Genomic DNA, 23,176 nt, shown 5'->3' with positions numbered 1-23,176 from the left:
AACCAAAAGAAGATATTGTGGAGTTGCTGGATTCATTAGCAAAGAATATGTGATTATGGTAAATGAGCATGCAATTGCTCTCCAGCACTCTGCATGCCTTCAGAATTATATTGCTGCAAAACCTGGACTAAGTTTTACTTGCTAATTCAAGCACCTAAATGTAAAGAACAGAAAAATAATAAGATAAATAGATAAATAGACACCTTCTCATGGTGAAGAAGTATTTTTTGAATGTAACTTCTCACTTCCTGTGTAATCATCCTCATCTGAGTTTGCCATGGCAATGGTTCTAAAACCTCTTCACTGCATTCCTGACTACTATGGGGTTATTCAGGAAGACCCTGATATCTTTGGATGCCTGCCTTATATCTGTTTTGGAGACAAAAGGGCTGTAGAGGAAAAGTTTAAACGGGTTAAATGGAGAGAATATTAATTAAATTTCTGGAAAAGATTCTTAAGTAGAGTTAAACTCTTAACTCATTAATCTTTGGTGGTATGGCCTATGCCTCCATCTTCTGGTTCAATGTGATTATTGCATGAGAAACCTGTCAAAAAAAAAAACCCCACGGTCTGGGGAAGGGGAGTACACATGTTTAAATTGGCTTTCATATTTTGTGCTTGGAAAAAGCCATTGAAATACACTCACTGTAGAATAAAAACAAGCAACTGTTAACTAACATCATTGCCTTAGGCATGCTGTGAGAAAGTGAAGGACACAAAAAAGAGCAGGCGGAATGAACAATTTGCATCTGGGGTGGAACAGTTAGATATTTACCTTTCCTTCTTGGTTTTATCATGTTTTATTTTAGATGAGATTCAAAATGGGACTAAGGTCATTTTAATTTTCTTTTTCTTATATGTGAATGTATTTTTTATTATGAAACTTAGAAAAAAACCACAGGTATTTTATAGCTGACTATGATAATAGAAATAAGCAAAAGACCTTGACATCCTATTTTATATATGGAAGAAACTAAAAAGAAAAAAAACAAAGGCTAAATTAAGATGTGCAACTTTTATTTGTTTGGCTGTATTTGTCCAGAGATGGCTTTTAGTGATCATTCAATATATTCCTTCTATAATGCAGTGCCCCAAAGTATGTTCTACCAATGCTATTTATTTAAACAATCAGGTTGGGATTGCTTAGGACAGCATTCATTCCTGGGGTTTGTCTGTTTGTTTATTAGATTTTTTTATTCAACCTTTATTATTTTATAAGTATCTCAAGGGAGCTTAATACTCATTCTTCCTCCTATTTTCCCTTCAACAATCCTGTGAGTTGACATTGGGTTGAGAGAGGGACTGGCTGAAAGTCACCCAACCAGCTTTCATGTCTAAAGTGGGACTAGAACTCATAGTCTCCTGGTTCTTAGGCCAACTCCTTAACCACTGTACTAAACTGGGCATTCTGGCTCTCCTTATATCTATTAACCCAGTTACAAACTCTGGTTAGGAATTATGATTTTCTTCATTGAATCTATTTGTTTGTTTACTTATTTACATTGGCTGGAAGCTTACTATGTCCTGAAGTTCTGAAAAATAATTGTCATTGGTGTTTCATATGCATAGCATATATAGCAGGTCTAGTATAAGGTGGACTTTATTGAAATCTATGTGCTGTGTGCTGTTAGACAATCATCATTTTACTTTTCTCAGATTTTTACCAGTTACATTGACTTATTGTATCCAACAGAAGATAGGAATGATCGATTAAAAGATTCCTATTTCTTTACCTGTGATTGCAGGGAATGTTTTACTAAAGAAAAGGTAAGCCAATTTAACCATTTAATTATATGCTTATTACTTAGATTGGTATATTGACTACGATCACAACACTATTCTTATACTATCTAGCATAGTGTCTGCAGTACTTGAGACTCCCAAGCAGATTTGGGATTTTTGAGGTCAGCTAGAGCTAAGGAGAGATTAAAACCCAGGTTAAGTTTCCATTTCATATTTTCTGCCTGCTCCCCTTTCTACTGTACCTTAACAACAGCACTTATTTCTATTACCATGCAATGCCCTTTTCCAAAAGCATTCCATAATTCAGATCAGGTAGGTGAAATGGTCAGGAGCCAAGGGTACAAGGGTCATAGATCCCCCACCCTCAGACATGGGGAGATTTATGAATTAAAACCAGAAGCTACTCTCTTACTTTCTCAGCAACTTTCTTCTTATAGATGGTATTGTAGCCTTCCAATCAAGTCGGATCTCATTTTGAAATTGAATGATTTTTTAACTTGCTTCTTCAGTCTTCTGTAATCTAGGGCCTTGCAGATCACCTCATGATCACAGTAGCTAGCCCATGGCTTTCAGATTAATAGAAATTAGCCCATACATCCAGAAGGAACCAAGTTTTAAGATGCCTTACGCATTTTTGATCAGTTTAGTTACTGCCAGTTTGCCTGTGGATCTTCTTTTTGTTTTTGGAATAGCCTTTGTAACTTTCTTATAAATCTTCCCTCAGGACAAAGATAAACTGGAAATCCGTAAACTGAATGAGCCTCCGTCTACGGAGGCTGTGCGAGATATGATCAGATATGCCAGAAATGTGATTGAGGAATTCAGGCGGGCCAAACATTACAAATATATCCTTTGGTGTTATCTTTCTTGTGTCCATTTCTGCAAAGCTGAAATTTCAGTTCAATTTAGCAGTCTCACTTGTTGAGGCATATCCAAAAAATGATTTTCCACAAACTTGGGTTGCTGCTCTCAAATGGAAACTTTTAAAGAATTTTACTTGAACTGCATTGTTAAGCCATCCTAATTCATGGTTCCTGGACTAAGGTACAGATTAGAAAACAGTTCTTGTTCTTTGAATATTGCAATGTATTTCCCAGCTCAGAAAGTGTGTGTGTGTGTGTGTGTGTGTGTGTGTGTGTGTGTATACACACCATGTTTCCCCGAAAATAAGACAGGGTCTTATTTATTTTTTTTGACCCACGAAATATGGCCTTGGGCTTATTATAGGGGAGGGCTTCGAGGCGCGCCATTTACCTTTCCAGCTCTATCGCGTTCCTCGCCATTGCGTTCAGAAAAGATGCTGGTTAAAAAAAAACCCTTCTTGTGAGTTCTAGCAAACTTCTTGAAGTCACGAGAAGGGTTTCTTTCTTTCTTTTTACCAGGGGCTTCCCTGGACAAAAGGGGCGAGGAACACGATGGACCTGGAAAGGTAAGAGGCGCGCCTCGCGGCCCAACACTGCCCACCTCGCCACAGTGGTAAAAGCAGCCTGCCTGGTTCCCTTCCCCGCCGGCCATTTAGCGAGGGGTGGCAGGTGTAGGGGGAGAAGTCTTACCCATTCGTCCAGTGAAGCCCCTTGTAAAAAAACCTCGCAAGTTGAACTCACGAGGTTTTTTTTACAAGGACGAAAGGGCAAGGAACGCAACGTCTCCTGTAGCACTAGGACACGCGTCTCGCTTCTCCCCCCACTGCTACCCCTCACTAAAGGGACGTCAGGGAAGGGAAGCAGCCAGGCCCGCCGTTATCATTGGGGCTTAGTGGGAGGTATTCTTTTTGTGTGAGAGGGGTGCGAGGTGCGTTGCTGACCTGCCACCTCCCACCCCACCCCCAATGTAACAGCTGCCTCGCTTCTTCCCTATCTTGACGTCCCTTTAGCGAGGGGGGGGGGAAGCGAGACGTGCGTCCCAGCGTGGAATTGGACTGTTCTCCTCCTGCCCTTCGCCCACCTATTTCGCCCCCAGGGTTTCTCCCCCAGTCATCCACCTCTTATCACTTTGCCTCCGCTGTGAGGCATCTGGCTGTTCATCCTTCTTTTCTGTCCCCAGCCCTTCCTCACGGGCCTTTGGGAGAGATACTCTTCACCCCGGCCTTTTGGGCTCAAGAGACAGTTAGCTGTCAGCGAATTGGAGGAAGGGAAGGGAGAAAGAGAGAGGCACGGAGGGAGAAAGTGTTTTGTGTCGAGTTTCCAGTTGCCTCGGGTCCGAGCTAGAAAATCTAATAAATCTTTTGCAATCTCCCCACCCCAAAATGCTGGGGAATAGCTAATAAATCCTTTGCAGTCCCCCCATCCCAAAATTCTGGGGAAGATTTCTTTCTCCTGAGAGGGCCTATTTCCTCTGTCTTATCTTTGCACAGGCTTAAATGTGTATTATTAAGAGTTCACCATTTTTCTGTGTAAGATTCCCCAACACGTGTCAACCATAGGTATACTTCACATTTTGAAAACACATTCAGGCTCCCTCAAATTGGTATCCTAATTATTCTAAATTACTCTAGTCATGTAATCTAACTACATTGTAAAACTCAGGCATATATCCTAACTTAGATTTACATCCTTCCTGGCAGTGTTTATGTTTTGTTTTGTTATCTTTTCCCTTCTCTGTTTGCTTAATTGCCCATTTGGTCCCTTTATTAACAGCACAAAAGGTGTGAGGATTGCTCTGGTACTTGAGATAGAGCATAGTTACGTGCTGATTCCTGGAGGAAATAGGGGTGGCATATAAAGGATTTAGATCTTATCGCAGGAAGAATGCAAGTGATTGCTAGCATATGTTTTTATAGATGCTTAACAATTAAATAATTACTTTTTATTTATTATTATTCCCTTCAAGAGGAATAAGGGCAGGAGGAGAACAGTCTCATTCCACGCTAGGACGCATGTCTCGCTTCTCACCCCCTTGCTAAAGGGACGTCGAGGAAGGGAAGAAGCCAGGCAGCTGTTACATTAGGGGTGGGGTGGAAGGTGGCAGGCCAGCAACGCACCTCGCACCCCATTCCCTCACGGAAAAAGAACACCTCCCACCAAGCCCCAATGATAATGGCGGGCCTGGCTGCTTCCCTTCCCCAACATCCCTTTAGTGAGGGGTAGCATTGGAGGGAGAAGCGAGACACATTCTATGGGAGTACAGTGGTAATGGCGGGGACCAGTTGCGCATGTGCTTAAATAGTTGGGGGCAGGCTTATTTTCAGGGGAGAGCTTATTATGGCACATGCTCTGAAAAGCCCAATTGGGCTTATTAGCAGGGCGTGTCTTATTTTTGGGGAAACGTATGTGTGTGTGTGTGTTATGTATGTATGTGTATGTATGTATGTATGTATGTATGTATGTATGTATGTATGTGTATATGTATGTGTATATGTATATGTACGTGTGTGTGTATGTATGTGTATGTGTATGTATGTATATATATATATAATATAAATCATACAATTGCGTATACATCATGCCTATTGGAACCATAATTTGAACATTTAAGCTAATATATGAGGTGTTTTATGAATACACTTGGTGAAAATATTCAAAAATGTTCATACAAGCTAAAAAAAAAAATACAGATCAGTATTGGAAAAAGGATGGGGCTGGCATAAGACTTCAAACTGAAGTGGATTGGAAATGGGTGCTGTTCCATCCATCCTTATTGAAAGCACCCTCCATCTCCCTGGGATGAAAACAAGCAAGGAGGAACATATTTGGTATCATTCAAAATACTACTGTCTATCTACTATTAGCTTCACGTTGTGTTGTGTGGATTTTGAACAACATGCAAAGATGAACTGAAACTATACAGCATCTCAAAGGCCAAATGTCATATGAAGACATCATAATTCCTTTAGTCTAGGCCTTCAGAGAAAATCCTAGCTAGGAGGGTACATATTTACAATTAATAATCTCTTTAAATGCTAAGTCCATAAGAACAAAAAGCAAGAAGGGACAGAGTATACATCCTTGTAGTTTCAGCTGAGGCAGTAATGATGGGACATAATATTCAGAAACCTAACTTGGAAAATATAGTTTTCATTTGTCATGTACCTTAACTCTTGGCTTACCCCCAGGTGAACTGCAGGAGATTTGTGAGCTCAGTCTGGACAAGATGGGTTCTGTGTTTGCAGAGACTAATGTTTATATGTTGCATATGATGTATCAGGCCATGGGAGTTTGTCTGTACATACAAGACTGGGAAGGTGCTTTGCGCTACGGGCAGAAGATTATTAAACCATATAGGTACCTGACTTTTCTTCTTGTAATTTGTATAATATAGGAAATTGAAATATCTGTAAAGAAATACATCTAATGAAACACACCGTTGGCTTTCCTTTCAATGAGCAAAGAAACAAATATCATTCCTAAATATTTTGGTGTGCATGGTGCCAATATAAAATTACATAAAACAATTACCCGAAAAAACATAAGCCTGTTTATGGTGACAATCGGTTGTCTTGAGGCAACAACGTTTAATTACTTTACATTGATGTTTGAATAAATATATGTATATATCACAAGCAAATTTCTCTGGAAGATTAGATGAAAAGTTCTAGAGAAAAAACTAGTAAGGTGGGGAACCTATGGACGTTGACTATATAAACAAACCCTCTGTGACTGAAATTTTATAAAGCACTCTATCTCTAAGACCCATCAAGTGGTAGGCTCTATGATAAAAAAAATCTTTTCTTGGAACTCTGGCCTCTTCTATCATTAGAGATCTCAGGTTTTATGTTCCCGTTTCTCTTCTGTTAGCCAATCTTCCCAATATCTCATGTTGTGATGATGACTGGTTGGTATTCTGACCTCTTGCTTTCTGAAGAGTCATGGAATTAAGAACATTCAGGGATCTATTTTGATGTCACAAAATATGAAGCAGATTTTGCGCAGAAAAGAGAATGCTAGGCTAGCTATGCGTTTTGACCTTAAGCACCATATAAGTTGTCAATCTCGGGGGTTTTCCTAATCAATATAGCCTTCATGAGGAGGACAATAACTCATATACATGTTTTACATGGAAAAGGTCACGGGTTCATTTGTCAGCATTTTTGGTAGTGGCTGGAAACAGTGTTGTAGGAACTGGATTGTTGCTGTAATGTAATATCGAGACACAGCTACAGGGTCCAATGGCCTGTCTTCATATAAGGCAGGGGTGTCCAAACTTGGGAACTTTAAGACTTGTCTTAAAGTCTTAAAGTTCCCAAGTTTGGACACCCCTGATATAAGGCATCTTTCTTTGATCCTATGTTCCCAACATTTTTCTCCCCAGTATGCCTGCTCCTCTTGCTCCCCTCCAGCAATGCTACTGTAACTGGTTGGTCTTTTATTTTGCTCATGACAGTTAGGAATTGACAAAAGTTCAGCAGAGTTTTAGGTGAAGAGGAAGGTGGGTTCTTGTGGCAGACCTCTGGCCTACAGGAGGTACTTCAGTAGGCCTCTCGAGGCATTTGGTTTGGAAAAAGATTTCATTGGCTTGGATTTTTAGGAGCCACTGAGGTATATGGACACTTCTGCATCACACAGATAGGCAGTCCGATTGCCTCCAGGTGCTTTGGAATACAGCTATCGTAGTCGGCAGCCGTTATGAACAAAAAGAAAGGGTTGTGGGAGTCCCTGTCCAAAACCTAGAGGACCAGCTCACCTTCTGTATGGGAAGAACCAGTATTTCTTTGAAATGGCAGATTTTTACAGGACTGGTGGCTTCTTAAGATATTTTAGTTTTAAGGCTATAAACAAGATTGTTCTTAAAAGGCTATATTTTGTAGCCTATTGACAGAGAAGCATTAGCACCAGCCTTGGAAACCTCAGCATTGTATATATGGGTGCGTGAGCCAGCAATCAGTAGGTTCCTTGATAAATTATTATCTTAGAGCATAATTTCCCCCCTAGCTGGGAATACAGCTCTTTTCCTTTGAATCTGATGCCAGTGTGAAGTCATAGATCAGCTGGCGGGGAGTGGTGATAGGGAAAGCACAAGAGCACACATTTCCCCTGAGGCCAAAATCAGATTTATCACCCCTGATCCTTGCCTAGCTTTTATGGGCTTGGAGCCTAATGTCCTAAGCTGGTTTAGGCTGGCTAAAAAACTACCAAGGGTCTGGTGTACTAATACTTTAGCTCTTGAATTTCCTCCTCCCTGATTGGCTATCTGTAAAAAAAATATTGATCTGTTGAGCATCAGTTGTCTAAAGTTCCTTCCATGAAAACATCCACTGTCTCTAAAAGAAATATTTGCCCTCATGGTCAAGTTAAGGCAAGGCTGTAATAGATGCCTCTTGAATATCTAAGAAATCACGCTTCTTTATAAGCAAATGTGTGTTTATATTTTACAGTAAGCACTATCCTTCTTACTCCCTCAATGTGGCATCCATGTGGCTGAAGCTGGGAAGACTTTACATGGGCTTGGAAAACAGATCAACTGGTGTTAAGGCTCTCAAAAAGGTATACTTGCTGTCTTTGCAGAATATTGGTGTTAGTTTAATTTGAACCTTCATGTCATCACATATAAATGTTTTGCTTAGGAATATATGTTCATTCCAAAGGGCTTTGCATTATAATGTTCTTTGTTATGAATTCCTACTTGAAAGTTAGCCTCCTTGATTTTAATGGGATTTACTCCCTATTAAATGTACATAGGGTCATATTCAACTTTTGCCTGCCACCGAAAGAGTAAAATAATTCAATCAAAATAATTATTTTAAAAACAAATGATTCCAAAGATTTTCCAAGTTTATTTCTTGTGGTTGCTCCAACTCTCCAGTTCAGGTAGAAGGAAGAGAGAGCTGAATTTAAGTCATGCATGTGGGGTTTCCAGCAAGATCCCTCACTGAAAAGTTGTTCTGAGTTTTCATGCTTTTGTATACAGTCAGGAGCTGTTCAGAAACTGAATGTTCTTGGCTGTGGTCAAAGCTGACATATGGCACCAAGCAGATTGCATTTCAGTAGCTAGTTTGAACGTTAGTGCATATGGTAGTCAAAATATTTTTTTGTCTGTGGCTTCACAAAAACCCATGTGTGGGGGGGGGGGAGGAGTGTGCAAGCAATAGACGTGGAGGCACAGATTTTGCTTCCATTTTCTCATTTTGGGGGACTCATTTTGCTTTTCTGGGGGCAATTGCTGGGGATGCCTTCTAGTGGGTCAACAGCCAGGCAGGAATGATAGAAGTTCTCTAGAAACTAGAGCAAAGATGAAAAGGAAGTTAGAGTTCTCGGTGTAAAGGTAAAGGCTCCCCTCGAACATATGTGCTAGTCATTCCCAACTCTAGGGGGTGGTGCTCATCTGTTTCAAAGCTGAAGAGCCAGCACTGTCCAAAGACATCTCCATGGTCACGTGGCTGGCATGACTAAATGCCGAAGGTACACAGAACACTGTTACCTTCACACCAAAGGTGGTTCCTATTTTTCTACTTGCATTTTTACGTGGTTTCGAACTGCTAGGTTGGCAGAAGCTGGGACAAGTAACAGGAGCTCATTCCGTTAGGCGGCACTAGGGATTTGAACCGCCGAATTGCTGACCTTTATGATCGACAAACAACTACTACAGAAAGCAGCTTACATAAATCATACATCAGCCTTAATTCAAGAGGACAGTTCATCTAAATTAAGTTGACGAGTCACGTAAGATGAAAGATGTTTATCTCTGATTTTTGGTACTTTGCGTGATTCCACCTAAATTAATTCATGGCCAATCTTGCTGATTTGCTTTAGAATTAACCTGAGATTTCACCTTCGTGAATTTCTTTCAATCCTCTGCCACTAGCTAATTCCATGATCACTTCATATTACATACTGATTTTAAATTGCATACATATTAATTCGGTACCTTGGGAAAGATGCTTTGTGACAAATTGTCAATTGTATCCTCTCCTTGTTGTGTCTGAATAATTTTTATTATTAATTATATCCAGTGATGTAGCATTACCCCCAAAAGATTGTTTTACATGCTATATACTATCTGATTCTAGTTGGTTGCGCTTTTCCAATTGAAAGTATCTTCAGGGAAGCATCTGTAATATAAATATTATCATTATCATCATCATCATTATCAAAATGTATAAGCCACCCAACTCTCAGTGACTCTGGACAGGCTAGCAATTGTTAAAAACATTTACAAACAAGGAAATAATAACAACAGCAAAAGAATAAAGATGACAGAAATAACAAACCCAGATGGAAACAAAGAAAAAGAAGAGAAAAAAGGTGCTTCAATCACACTTGCCAAAGGCCTGTGTAAGAAGCCACATCTTGAGAGGCCTTTGAAAAACGGGGGTCATTTGAATATCAGGTGGAAACTCATTCCGGACGGCAAAGCACTTCTACAGACAAAATGGCTTCTGGGGTCCCAATACATAGCATTGTTTAATCAAAGGAATCTGGAGTGCGCCAATCTTGCCAGATTGATCTTTCAGGAGACAACTAGTCCCTATGCCTTTTAGGGTTTTATAGATAGCAACCACACCTTGAATTGCACCTGAAAGCAAACTGGCAACCAGTACAGCTTGTGAAGCTGAGGCTTTGTAAGGCCGTACCGAGGTAGTCCCATCACTGCCTGCACTGCTGCATTCTGGACCAATTGAAGCCTCTAGATCAGGGGTGTAAACTCAAGGCCCGTGGGGTGCTTAGATCTGGCACACAGGACTGCTCTGCTCTAGATGGTCTTCCAAGGGCAGCCCCACGTAGACGACAGTCTACATATATAATAACTTCAATTTAATCCTATTCACTTTTGGTGGGGCTGTTAACTGAACGTAACTGGGAATCATCAAGGTGGATCATTAATCCCTTTTAGGTATGTTTATTGCCTCGTATTTTTTATAAAAAGAATAAAAAGAGAAAATGAATAAATGAATAAAAATAAAGTATTAACCTTAAATCTGTTGAAATATTTTAACTAAATTGTCACAATTTATAAGTACAAGTACTTCCCTGCTAATTGTGGCACAAATGATTACAAGGTCTTAGCACGGGCTAAGGACAAGATTACAGTACTTATATGGTCACAGGTTACAGAGGGAGCATGACCCATTCTTCCTGACTACCCAAACTCCATCTTGTAATACAGTTTTTTTTTTAATATAATCAGGGCCAAATGTGGCTCGAACAGCCCTAGGCAAAAGTCCTCTCAAGTTTGGAACAGAAAAGCAGATATAATGTCATTTAACTTTTTGCTTTTCTGTGCCTTTCAAAAGAGCTCAGAGATCTCTCAGGATCAAAGGTACTGTGTATAGAATACGGTTTGATACTTACAATCAAATGGGCTGTTTTCAATGGGGTACATTTAAGAGGACAAAAACCAGCCAGAGGTTTCTGACTCTTTGGAATCCCTGACGAGCATATTTCATAAACCAAGGCTGTCTGAATCAATTGTATTTTCCCCCCCTTTTGCAGGCAATCGCTATCATGGAGATAGCGCATGGGAAAGATCATCCATACGTTATAGAGATCAAAAAGGAATTAGAGACCCACTGAGTCTTTGAATCTATGTAATCCTTCAACCTTTCTTTAAAAGCCTTGCTATGGAAACTTCAGGAGTGCTTTGAAAATTGACGCGGAATGAAAGCTTTTCTGTAAAATAATTGGAATGACAAACATGTGGTGCATTTGGGCCTTGCCTCTTCCATTCTCTGAGGTCTATGTGAAATATCTTGAGCCTTGATAAATTAATTCTGAATGCCTTTTCCTCCCTAAGAAAATGCCATGGTTTCACACAGCTAATGCCTTTGATTGATCATGTGCAAAAATGACCAGTTCTTTTCTCAATTGAGTTTAATGTATTGTATCTTATGCAAAATGACTAATTAAATTTGGACAACACTGCTTGACCTGACTTGCTTGTTTGCCTCGTTATTGTGATTTCGGTGTATAAAAAACATTCTGGGTACCATTTTTGTAACTTTTAAATGTAATTACACACCGTGCATCTCAAAAGTTCAAGTTCAAGACTATTACATATACAACTTGATTGTTGATGTTGCATATATTTTGTCTCTAATTATATTCTTATTATGCTTATTCAAGTTTGTGCTAATAATACATTTAGGGATTGCGAATACTTCATATATTTTCTAAGCATTGTGAATGGCTGTATAACTTAGCATACCTGGTTTAATAATATGGAAAAAATGGAGGCTTGTCAATGATCTATTCCTGTTTCTTAATAGGAATAGATAGTTTCCACATCTGGAAATACCTTTACTGTATTTGTGGTCTTTGAAAAAAACATTTAGCTGATACTCATCTACATGTATTTTAAGAAGCATACATTTGCCAAGTGCCTTCTGCTCATTTGGCCATAAAGATACCGAATAGAATTCAGTGCAGATTGTTTAAATAGAAGTTAAACCTTAAGAAATATCCTTTTCTGATATGAATAGCAGTATTCAGTGTTTTGATACTGCATGGGAAAGCTACACATGGTGGATTTTATTCAGCTTAATTTTGCTTCTTCCAATTAAAGGCAATGTATTCTCTTAAAAATTCAAATATAAAGCTGATCAGTTAAACTAAACACTAAAAGTATATTCAGAGTAATTCTATGGTATATGTTTAATTGGAAAGAAACTTGAATGATTTAGGCAGGTACGTCCTCTGAGCTTGCTGCTTGGCTCCTAGACATTTTGTTACCAACTGGGTAACATCTTCAGCAAGGTTTTGGGGCAAAGTATCTTGTTTGTTATATAGGTCCTGGGTGGTTGGTTTGAATTACAAGATGGATTGGATCACAAGACTGGTTGAATCACAAGACTGATTCTGGTCTTATGACTTCTGATTGGTTGCTAGGAGGCATGAAATTCAATAGTTGGAGGAAAATCAGTTCTGTGGTTGGTTGGTGGTTTGGATAGTCCGCTTCCTTATTGGTTTGTACGCTGGTTCTATGTCAATGTGTTTGTTGATGGACCCATTGGCAGAATGCCAGGCTTTGATAAACTCACACCTGATTGGTGTGGCCGATGACTTTGGCTTCATCCCAGTTGAAACACTGTTTGTTGTTGGTTTGACTGCCAATCAGGGACTTTGAGTCATGCCGTTTGACAGCCAGCTGGTATTCATGGATTCTGGTTTTTAACTGTTGTCCTGTCTGCCCGAGTAGAACTGGTTATAATAGCTGCAACTGATTCTGTATATTACGTTGGTACCGTCTTCCTTCCGTGTTCTGTCTTTGATATTTGTATCCCGCTGAAGATGTTACCTAGTTTGGTAATGAAACATCTGGGAGGGAAGCAGCAAGCTCGGGAGGACAAACGTGCCTAAATCTACAACCTGAGCTACAAATATTCTCCTGTCTCCAGACTTGAACGAATTGTAATTTCCAAACAGATGGGCCTTTTCTTCATACTTGATGCTTTCTTACAGCACCACTTTAAACAAATGCTGATTGTTGGGTAACGTTATGTTTCAACAACAGATGCAAAGCATTTCTCAAACCTCATTGCAGCAAGTGGGATGGACAGTGTTGACACTAAAGCTGCCAAGACAATGAACAATCTTAGTCTCAAACGGAACTTTTTCTGCTGATTGTCTAGAGTTATAGAGGCTTGTTTGAATGACAGAAATTATCACGGGACCTTAATTGACCCTAAGCTTCAAAAAGTTAAGCAGGTTCAGACCCAGATTATTTTTACATGGGAGATGACTAGAAAGTCCCAAAACCGAAAACCACACTGGAAAGTCCAAAAAGTTGTTTTGGAACACTTTGCATTATCTAAAAGAAGAATTTATGTGCTGTTGCTAGAAACCTTGTCAGTAACAAGAAATCAAGCCTGACTCCAGGACTGTATCTTTTAAAGAATGGATTAAGACCCACAAAGGACATAATTGATATTATTTCTACATGTCTAAAAGTGCCTAAATAATTTGGAACATTTTCTTTTAAAAAATTGTGAGACCAGAAGAATGGAAAGTACCTAGTGCCAATAGTGTATTAGTATTTTTGATGAATCAAAGTGTGAAAGTCCTATCTTCCTGGATCTGAAACAAGATAATTCTTGTCACTTACTAATTCTTCTCTCTCTCTTGAAAGCTATGCATCTTCCTGTTCTACCAGCTGCGTCTGCAGATACCTGTATTCTGTGGTATCATTTCCATAGTGCCTTCCCCTACTTATTTGGAAAATGCTAACTTATTCCCTCAACATTTTTAAACTCTTAAAATGATTAGAAACAGCATACTAATTCATCTTCTAATATGGTATATGAATCAATATACCTTTTCATTTTGTAATTTGTGTATGCTTGTATATATGTTAAAAGTAAAGCATCTTCTTGAATGTGACTGACTTTGCTATTCTTTGAAGTGGTTATTTATTACTCTGCTGAAACCCAGTAAATTGTTGGATGTTTTTCTTATGCTACTTGTCTAGAGAAGGCATGGGAACATGTAACAAATAAGTCTCTCCAACCTTTCCTCCCTCCATACACAGGGCATTCAGTTATTTTTACACAAACTTAATTAGGCAAATTTAACAGCTGCCTTTTCTCATTCAGCACATATCCTGGAGACTGTGCATGGAAAGCCAGCTGGGTGGTTTTGGGCCAGTCACTCATGTCATCGTCTTCTTTTAAATGACCCCCACATAATCCCTTGAGGGGTGGAGTCTCAGCAACTGAGCTGAGTGTTTACTGGCCAGATGCCCTTCCTGTCACCGCACTGGTGTTATATTCAGCAGATATATTCTCATCATGCCCAGAGAGAGAAATATCTGCTTCTACCTAGGATTGAACTCACAACCTCCTGATTCTGAGGCAAGAGCTCCACTTCTAGGCTACCACTGAACAGCATATACAAAATAGTCACAGCCAATGTTTTAAAATCAATACACTGATTATTAGAAAGTTGAAAAAAAATTTATTGCATAATAAGAAGGCTAAGCATAATCTTTTACAAAACAAAGCTTGAATCAAAATTTTCTTATATTGCAAATATTTACAAAAAGGCAGTGTAATATGTAAAAAAACATATTGCAATTATATGCTGAAGAAAAAATTATAAAAACCAAAGGAAAGCAGAGAAAGTGCAAAATACTGTCAAAAAGTCAACTGCTTTTATACAAAAGAAACCAACAAGCATAAGCTTATGTACTGATACAAATATAAAATGGCATGCATAGGTTTTTTTAAGGCTTTCAATGGTACAAAAAATAGGAGATGGATTATGGCAACCATAGTGAATTCATAAAATGACTGAACTTAATTGTTTACAAAATGTATATTTAAGAAATAAGGTTTTTTTTCGATGATGGATTTAAGTTGATAATGTAATTCTCAAGTGAGGAATAAAAATACTGCAGTAAACCAGAACAAGAACAAACCAATGATGTAAAATGTATTTAGTATGTTAATTTCTGGAACACAAACTTGGTATATATTTGGTATAGCTTAGGGACATCCATATAGAGCCTGTTTGTGAAATACCCACTTAAGATACTTGTTTTAAGGTACTAAGTTGATACAGGTGGTGATCTCAGGAGACAATTATTGTTACTTTGCATCTTCTAGTGTACTAATGCTTTTTAGAACTGAATAGCAGCACACACACAGATATAGACATATAAGATTTCAGAAAACGTCAGTGATGAACTCATTTCTAGACCCTATGCTAACAATGAAGAGAGTTCAAATTTACTGTTGGAATGAAAGTTTACATTCCATTCTAATTGTTTACAAAAGAAAATATTACAGAATGGCATTCAAGGCAGTTTGCAAACTTCTGTGGCAGGCTCAAAAAAAAAAAATCAAGACAAATACAAGCTATTTGAAATATATGGATATAGAGAAGTCTTAACACAGCACAGAAATTCATTTTAAAAGTAATAGTCAAACAATTAACTTTGTAGAGCTATCTTTAGCGCACAGGGCATTTTCCAAATGCTGCATAGTTGCCCAATGTTCAGCAGCTCTCTGCCATCTTACAAAACAATGGCCGAAGAGGCATGCCACCTATCAGGCATAGGGCTTCTAGGACAGAGGGCTGTGATATCTTTTAGCAGCTAGGAATACCTCTCAACATGTTTTAGAGCAGGGGTAGTCAACCTTTTTATACCTACCGCCCACTTTTGTATCTCTGTTAGTAGTAAAATTTTCTAACTGCCCACCGGTTCCACGGTAATGGTGATTTATATAGTAGGGAAGTAACTTTACTTTATAACATTTATAAAGCAGAGTTACAGCAAACCCCTACCGCCCACCATGAAAGCTGGAATGCCCACTAGTGGGCGGTAGGGACCAGGTTGACTACCACTGTTTTAGAGGTTAAGAGTTTCTTTCTCTTCTTTTGGAAAGGTTCTTTTTTTTTTACTCATTCATACAACTTGCTGTACAGTTTCCCAAATATGAGATTTATGCCAATATTAGCAGTACTGCTCAGAAGGGGTGGGGGGAGTATAAAACAAGGGATTGTTGGCAACCCTGGAACTGCAAGTAGTCCCTCTTTGTCCTGCGATGTGAAGCCTAAAGCTGTAACCCAAGGTGGTTTATTTCTATGGTTTATTAACTGTGAGGTGTTAATCCATAAAGTGAATTATGTTTCAAATATGTAATGGTGATATATCTAAGTATGGCTAAAGTAATAGCCTAGACTTATAATTTCAATTTTTGGGGGCATTTCACTAAATAAAAATGACTTCAAATATACCAATGAGTATAGGCTCATCCTTTACAAATTTATGTAAGCCGAAACCATTGTCAATAATTCTTTGACACAACTTCCTACATTAAATTAACTTGTGGATGAAATCTTTTCTAGCTGAAACTATGATTTGTATTATAGGAGACCTTCGTCTTGTTTTGCTAAAGAAATAGAGACTGTTGTTATAAAAACAAATAGAATAACTGAATCAGAGACTAATCACAAATTCACGTATGGTGTATAAGCTAACAAAGGTGCAAAGCTGTGAGTTAAAATAATTTCCTTACTATGGAACATGATTATATCCCAATTACTTAACAATTAGTATCAATTTCATTTTATTTTATATGGCCAACACTAAAAAAAGCTGAAAGAATTTAGTGCAAGGTCAGAGCATCTACAAATGTATAAACAATGATTTGAGGACAAAGTTTGGATATATGTTTGGTTTTGCACTTCGGTGCTACAATGGAATATATATCATGAGAAGGCATTCTAAAAAGTATCTACATCAACATACAAATGAGTTAAATGATCTGAAAATGGGATGCCCAATGGAGTCCAGATGAGGAAGGCCTATCCAGTATTGTCCAGGTAAAATGCATTGTAACTCCAACCGTTAAGCATATGTAGACACATACCGGTAATTGTGGTAGCCCTTTTTCTAAAATATAGTCTCTGTTACATGAACGTCTGAAATATACTGGACAGTGTAAATATAGTATTGAATTAAAAGCAGATTAATAGCTTGATTTGAAATAATGTATTCAATCACTGTTAACTGCACTTATAGTATATGGAGGAATCTCTGTTTTCAAGGTAATGGGAAGTTTTAAGTGGATTTTTAGTTAATAATGATTTATGGTATTATTTAAGAATTGAACCGTTGTAGGATAGGCTTTATGGGTATAGGTAATATTTAAGTTAGATTTGGAAAAACAATATGAATGTAGAAATTTGCTGCCAAAATGTGAAAGCCCAGAAGGAATATATTAAAGCAACCAATATCACCACCAATAACTAGTTATCAGAATCTAGAAAGGATACAATAAATTTTATCTACAACATAAAAAGTAAATAGCATGGTTTTATATGTATATCCCTCATGAGTGATTTTAGGACAATCAGATTACAAAGCTGTGCCTCTTCAGTAACTACTGTCTTTATCTTAATGTTTTGGATTTACAAGTTAGTAATGCCCTTTTGGTTGCAACTTTGAGTAGTAATGTTTATGGCAGAAGCGATCTGTGACAACAGGGGTGTTCATGGGAAGAATTTTATCTTTCGATCAAGAGATCAATGATAATTCAAAGATAATTCAAAATGTACTAAATTGCTATATTAAATACAACATAAACTTAAGAAAGCGCCATTTGGTGTAGTGGTTAAGGCATCGGACTTAAAACTGGGAGGCATTACCATATTTTTCAGAGTATAAGATGCACCAGAGTATAAGACACACCAAGATTTTGAAGAAGCAAATTTTAAAAAAAGTTTTTTTCCCCACAAAAATGGTTTTTTTCCAGAAAAAAGGACATGAATAGCCTTTAGAAGGCTCCTGGGGGCTGGGGGGCAAAATTGAGCAAAAACCAGGTCATTTCCCCCTCATTTCTGCCCTCCCCAGGAGCACTCTGAAAGCCTCCTAAAGGCTATGCACGGCCCTTTTGGTAAAGGGGGCGGGGTTTCGGGAGGCCAAAAATGTTGCATTCAGTGTATAAGATGCACCCAGGTTTTCAGCATCTTTTTTGAGGGAAAAAGGTGTGTCTTATATTCCGAAAATCACACACAAATATGTGCCTTAATAGTCTTAAATTTTTTCTTTGAACATCATTGTCCTTGTAGTCATAGTGTGAAAATGGTTCCTTATTACATTAGTAATGGGTCTTTATTATATTAGTATTAGTGGCTTGGTTTTGGGCATTTAACTGCAGGAAGTTTTCCCTTGCTATTATGTGTGCAAGATAGGTATGCATTGTGACAAAACGCCTTGGCAATTTCTCATCAATATTTCCTTTTTTAGTATCCATTATGTCTGCTTATTAAATAAATTCTTTTGGTTTGCATACTTCTAGAACAGCCAAGACTATACTGATCACATCCTAAATCTCAGAGCAATCAGACCTTGGAGGGGATTATTTTCTTTTTCTAACTCCCTACCTGTCAGGCCAAATAGAGCAATGGGACTTGACAGTTCTGGTTTCAAACTTAATTCATCATTAGGAAATTATTCAAAAAACTATAATGAGATAACTAATTTAATACACTTTGCTTCAAGGTTTATTCCTTGGCTAGCTTCCCAGATACAAAGCGTCTCTGTTCAATTATCACGCAGATGCCACTAAAAGACTTTAAATGGTTTCAGCTAATTTAACAAGAGATATGTTGGCATTGGCAAAGATATGCTGGACTGGAAACTGCACATTAAAGAAATAAGAGTCTCTAAAGGAGCATCAACAGAAGACATTCTCTATATATTCTTTTCCTAAACATTTAAGGTGGCTTGAATTCTGTCTTTTTTCTTACTAAGGTTGGGGTGAATTGATCAGATTTAACATGTGAAGGCACTAAAATAAGCTAAGCCTATCTATATATACTTAGAAGTAAATCCTTCGGAGATCAATATAGACAGGTTTAATCCCTACAAAGAAACTGCAGATTCTTTAAAAAATAAATAAAAGTATGTACTATGTAAAATATAGTACAAATAATCCTTGGCTTATAGTCATTCACATCAGGTGCAAGAAATCAGGAGTCAAGGTGGTTCAAATGTCTGCATGCTAATGCACTTTACAAGAATCTGAGCTACTAATTATCCAAGTAAATTGGAAGTAGATGAGAGTCAACAGAATTCAAGGAGGGCTGGACTTGGATCTCTTGTGGGTGCGAAGAAAACTCCCTCTTCCCTCAACCTTCATTTAGTGACCATTTCAAGTTACAATGGCACTGAAAAAAATGACTTATGACTGTTTTTCACACAACTGATGTAGCATCCCCATAGTCATGTGATCAAAATCTGGGTGCTTGGCAACTGGCAAATATTTACGACAGTTGCACTGTTCTAGTGTCATGTGATTGCCATTTGTTAAATTCCCAGCTGGCTTCCAACAAGCAATGGGGGAAAGCAGCTTGCACTTAGTAACTGCATGATTTGCTTAACAATGGCAATGACTCACTAAACAACTATCGCAAAAAAGGTTTAAAATAAGGCACAATTCACTTAACAACTGCCTTGCTTACCAATGGAAATGTTGGACCCAATTGTGGTTGTAAGTCAAGGATTACCTGTGTAACATAAATATAGATAAAACACAGACGTCAAACATTACGTTAAGACATATTTTCCCCATCAGATATACGATGGGAATGCCTCTTCTATTCAAGAAACTGCCTGCCATGTCACTTTGTGTGTTCATCTAAAAGAAAGCATGCTGTAGAAAGTGTGACTGCTGCTTTGATATCATTTTTATATATATTCAATTTTAATGTATAGTTTAGTCACAAAAATAACTTCATCTCTTTTAATAGAATATATATATATATATATATATATATATATATATATATATATATATATATATATATATATATATATATATATATATATATATATATATATATATATATATATATATATATATATATATATATATATAAACTAGTTATAATAACTCAATGTCAGATGGATGTTTTGATGTGCAAATCATATTGTTCAGTGGGAGGGGGGGAAATAATTTGAATCAGGACCTTGGAGAGCGATGGCAAATCAGAGTGGACACCGTTGAGATAAATGGATCAATGATAATGTACCATCAAGTCGCTGTCAATTCCTAGCGACAACATAGATTTTGTCTATGTTGACAATCTGTCTGTCACCTGATTTTTCAGGGGCAATAAACAAAAAGTCTACTTTAACATAATTGTTATATTATGTGGAGATGATTACAAATTATTTGTGAATCCACGTACTGCATAGCAGCCACACAACAGAGCCTGCAGACACAAACTGCACAGGGGTTTTTAGAGCCTGAAGACACTTAGGGCACATATCCAAACCACTAGAACATTCTCTTTTGCAAACAATACTAAATCAGTAAGAGTTAGAATTTCCTATTCATTTAAATTGATGTTTTTAAAACACTTTGAACTGTCATGTCCTTATACCTGCTGTCCTAGGCTACGGGTAGTTTATTGGTTTATGGTAAGCCAAAATTAACCTCAAAAACTGTTTGTATATTAACCTAGTAAGATTTCTAAAAAGAGCTACACAACCATGTTCAATATATACCTCTCCCTTAGAAGGAGAGAACAGACAGGAGGTCACAGAAAGGGTGACTCTGCCACTATCAGCATCCACCAACAAAATATTTTACCAAAATATGGCGAACAATAGAAAAAATCTTCAGATTTACTCTGTATGATTCAAAGAATAATTTGACTTGAAATATGCCCCTGATCTGGGTATTTCACGTCACCTGCAGGGCAATTTCTAGACTCAAGATACACCATCAACTGTAGGATTTAGGATTGATTAGATGTTGCTCACACCCTTCAATACTTCTTAGAATGGATCTCTTTCCAGTATTTCAGCTATTTTATAGCTTTAAATATTGCTACTATCCACCATCAAGGTACTACCAGTATAATCATACTTGCTTAGTACTCAACCCTTGAAATCTTGAGCTTATTGGAAATCCCACTGCTATTCTGTAAGGCACTGCATGTATCATTGATGGCAAAAGCTTGTTCCTTTTCAATAATATTATAGACATATATCTGCTTTTAAATTTGAACAAAAGTCAAATACTATTTTAAGCTGGTTTTTCTTCTATGTGCACAGCCCTGAAAACAGATTGCTAAATATTTTTTTCACAAAAATAAAATAGAATACAATAAAATAGCAGAGCTGCCATGCATGTCATATAGAAATGCAATGGTCAAGAGAACATCTCCAGATAGGATTATTTCCCGTCCTAAAGACAGATTACAATGAAGAGATGTGTCCAATGTGGTTCTGTCATTTTAAGGTTACCCCACGTTCCACCAATTAAGAAAGTTCACACATCATTTAAAAAAAATAAATTATCTCATATAAAATCATCTGCAAGAAGAACAAAGTGTCCTTATCATTGAAGCAATTTTGATCAGGTGTCACAAAACACCGCAAAGCAAGAAGCTTTGTAGTAGGGTGATTCTCAGCCAAACCAAAAAGGCTGTCTAAATAAGTGAATGAAAAAGAGGCTGTCTCTCTTTTGAAGATGTTAAATGAGCCTGGAATTTTGTAGAAATAAGATGAGGACTTGGTAGACAAATTTATACTGTGCGATAGTTTGGATCATGAACATTCTCTGTTCCCTCAGATGTTGAAGCATCACTGGAACATCTACTTTCTGCAAAGAGGTAGAGAAAATTCATAGCAATATTATCATTGTAAAGCTAAACAAAATAATGTAGGAGTCATACAACTGTTGCATTCACTTTCTTCAAACCTCTCATTTTAATTCTTATTCTGCACCATTAAATCCCATTGTTGTATCAGTTAATGGCTTCCTTTTTTTCTGGGAATCACCACAGTAGGATAAATATAAATACAGAAGAGCAAGTAAGTCCAGGTTTGCATACCAACTTAGGAAGTATCAACCTAAAATTAAACTGGACAACATTCTTCTCCTTCCCTATAGATTAGAGGGCCATTTAGTTTCATTTCTCTTGTGCTCTAAATTGTATCAGAGACACATAAGATGTTTCTTTATTCATGGGAAGAGTTTTCATGTGAAAGAAAAGAACAAGAAAAGTGAATTATTCAGATCATTAGCAAATATTTGTTTTAGTGGATAAGTTACCTGTGTCATAGCAAGAAAAGAAATGGTTCAACTCATATTCTGCAACTAATATAAATCCAATAATTAACAATAGCCTCAGAAGGGCCATTCTGATTTTTTAAAAAATGTGTCAGTTAAGTCAAAAAAGACATCTAAAGACAACTTATTAGAATGATACTTAACAAGATATATTTAGAACTCCAGTTTTACTGCCTTGCAGTCACTAGTGAGGCAAACATAGGAAGAAGACTGCATAAACATTTTTATATCACTCTTCCTCCTGGACCCTCTTTGCCAAAGAATTGCAAAAGCTAAGAGGTGTATTTGTATTTTTGTATTCACTTGCCACTGTTGTTCCTTTGTTTCTCTGATAAATGTCAAAAGTTGTTATTCTACCTAAATTTGACCATGTTTTACAACAGAGATATGAGATAGTTGTCTTTAAATAGGACAGTTGAAAGACTGTTTTACTGAAGTTGTAGAAAACTTGTTTGCTGTTGTCTAGAAGGCAAAAAACAGTGAGCTGAATGGATAATGCGGATTTTGATTGGACAACAGAAAAATATCCTAATGATAAGAGCTGTTCAACAATGGAACTGTATTAGGGCACTCCTGTATTAGCTACTCCTGGAAAAAGGGTTGGAGTAACTGATTTCAAAATTCACTCCGATTCTAATTTTCTAGGATTATTGTAAGTAGCACAGTTCTTTCCCAGTGCTATTCCCATCACCTAGAGGTTCAAACAAGTTCAGCATATATAATACTAATTCATGTTGATCTTCACTGATGGCACCCTATGTTTGAACAACATCATAATATACTTTTATCTATTTTGGGGTGAAGAGCTACTTTGAGTAGCACACTGAAATCTGATAATGCAAAACTTCAAATCTGATTTGTTAAACTTACTGTAAATTAAACACAATTAGTATTAATGCTCCCAATAAATTCTCTTTTTATGACTCTGTAATCTTTTAATTCAGGGTAGAATTGGGGCAACTGGGTGGAACTGAG

General features: G+C 37.5%; 2 protein-coding genes across 4 annotated transcripts in view; one reads left to right on the top strand and one right to left on the bottom strand.

Annotated features, from left to right (window-relative positions):
• The window catches only part of SMYD2 (SET and MYND domain containing 2), a 39,009-nt gene extending 27,462 nt beyond the window's left edge, over positions 1–11,547 (top strand). Inside the window, exons 8-12 of the mRNA XM_081944226.1 lie at positions 1,657–1,767; positions 2,468–2,588; positions 5,789–5,963; positions 8,054–8,162; positions 11,109–11,547. Of these exons, the coding sequence (XP_081800352.1) occupies positions 1,657–1,767; positions 2,468–2,588; positions 5,789–5,963; positions 8,054–8,162; positions 11,109–11,189 (597 nt within the window). The 3' untranslated portion in view covers positions 11,190–11,547. The remainder of the gene's footprint in view (positions 1–1,656; positions 1,768–2,467; positions 2,589–5,788; positions 5,964–8,053; positions 8,163–11,108) is intronic.
• Positions 11,548–19,995: 8,448 nt separating this feature from the next.
• Positions 19,996–23,176, bottom strand: part of PTPN14 (protein tyrosine phosphatase non-receptor type 14) — a 158,071-nt gene continuing 154,890 nt past the window's right edge. For all 3 annotated transcript variants that reach the window (XM_081942194.1, XM_081942195.1, XM_081942193.1), the window contains exon 19: positions 19,996–21,730. In XM_081942194.1, coding sequence (XP_081798320.1) covers positions 21,602–21,730 — 129 coding nt within the window. In that variant the 3' untranslated portion in view covers positions 19,996–21,601. The remainder of the gene's footprint in view (positions 21,731–23,176) is intronic.

Source organism: Natrix helvetica (assembly GCF_964273705.1).
Source record: "Natrix helvetica genome assembly, chromosome: 2".
NCBI classification, from domain to species: domain Eukaryota; kingdom Metazoa; phylum Chordata; class Lepidosauria; order Squamata; family Natricidae; genus Natrix; species Natrix helvetica.
The sequence above is the reverse complement of the archived record's forward strand: the minus strand, read 5'-3'. Positions and strand labels throughout refer to the sequence as shown.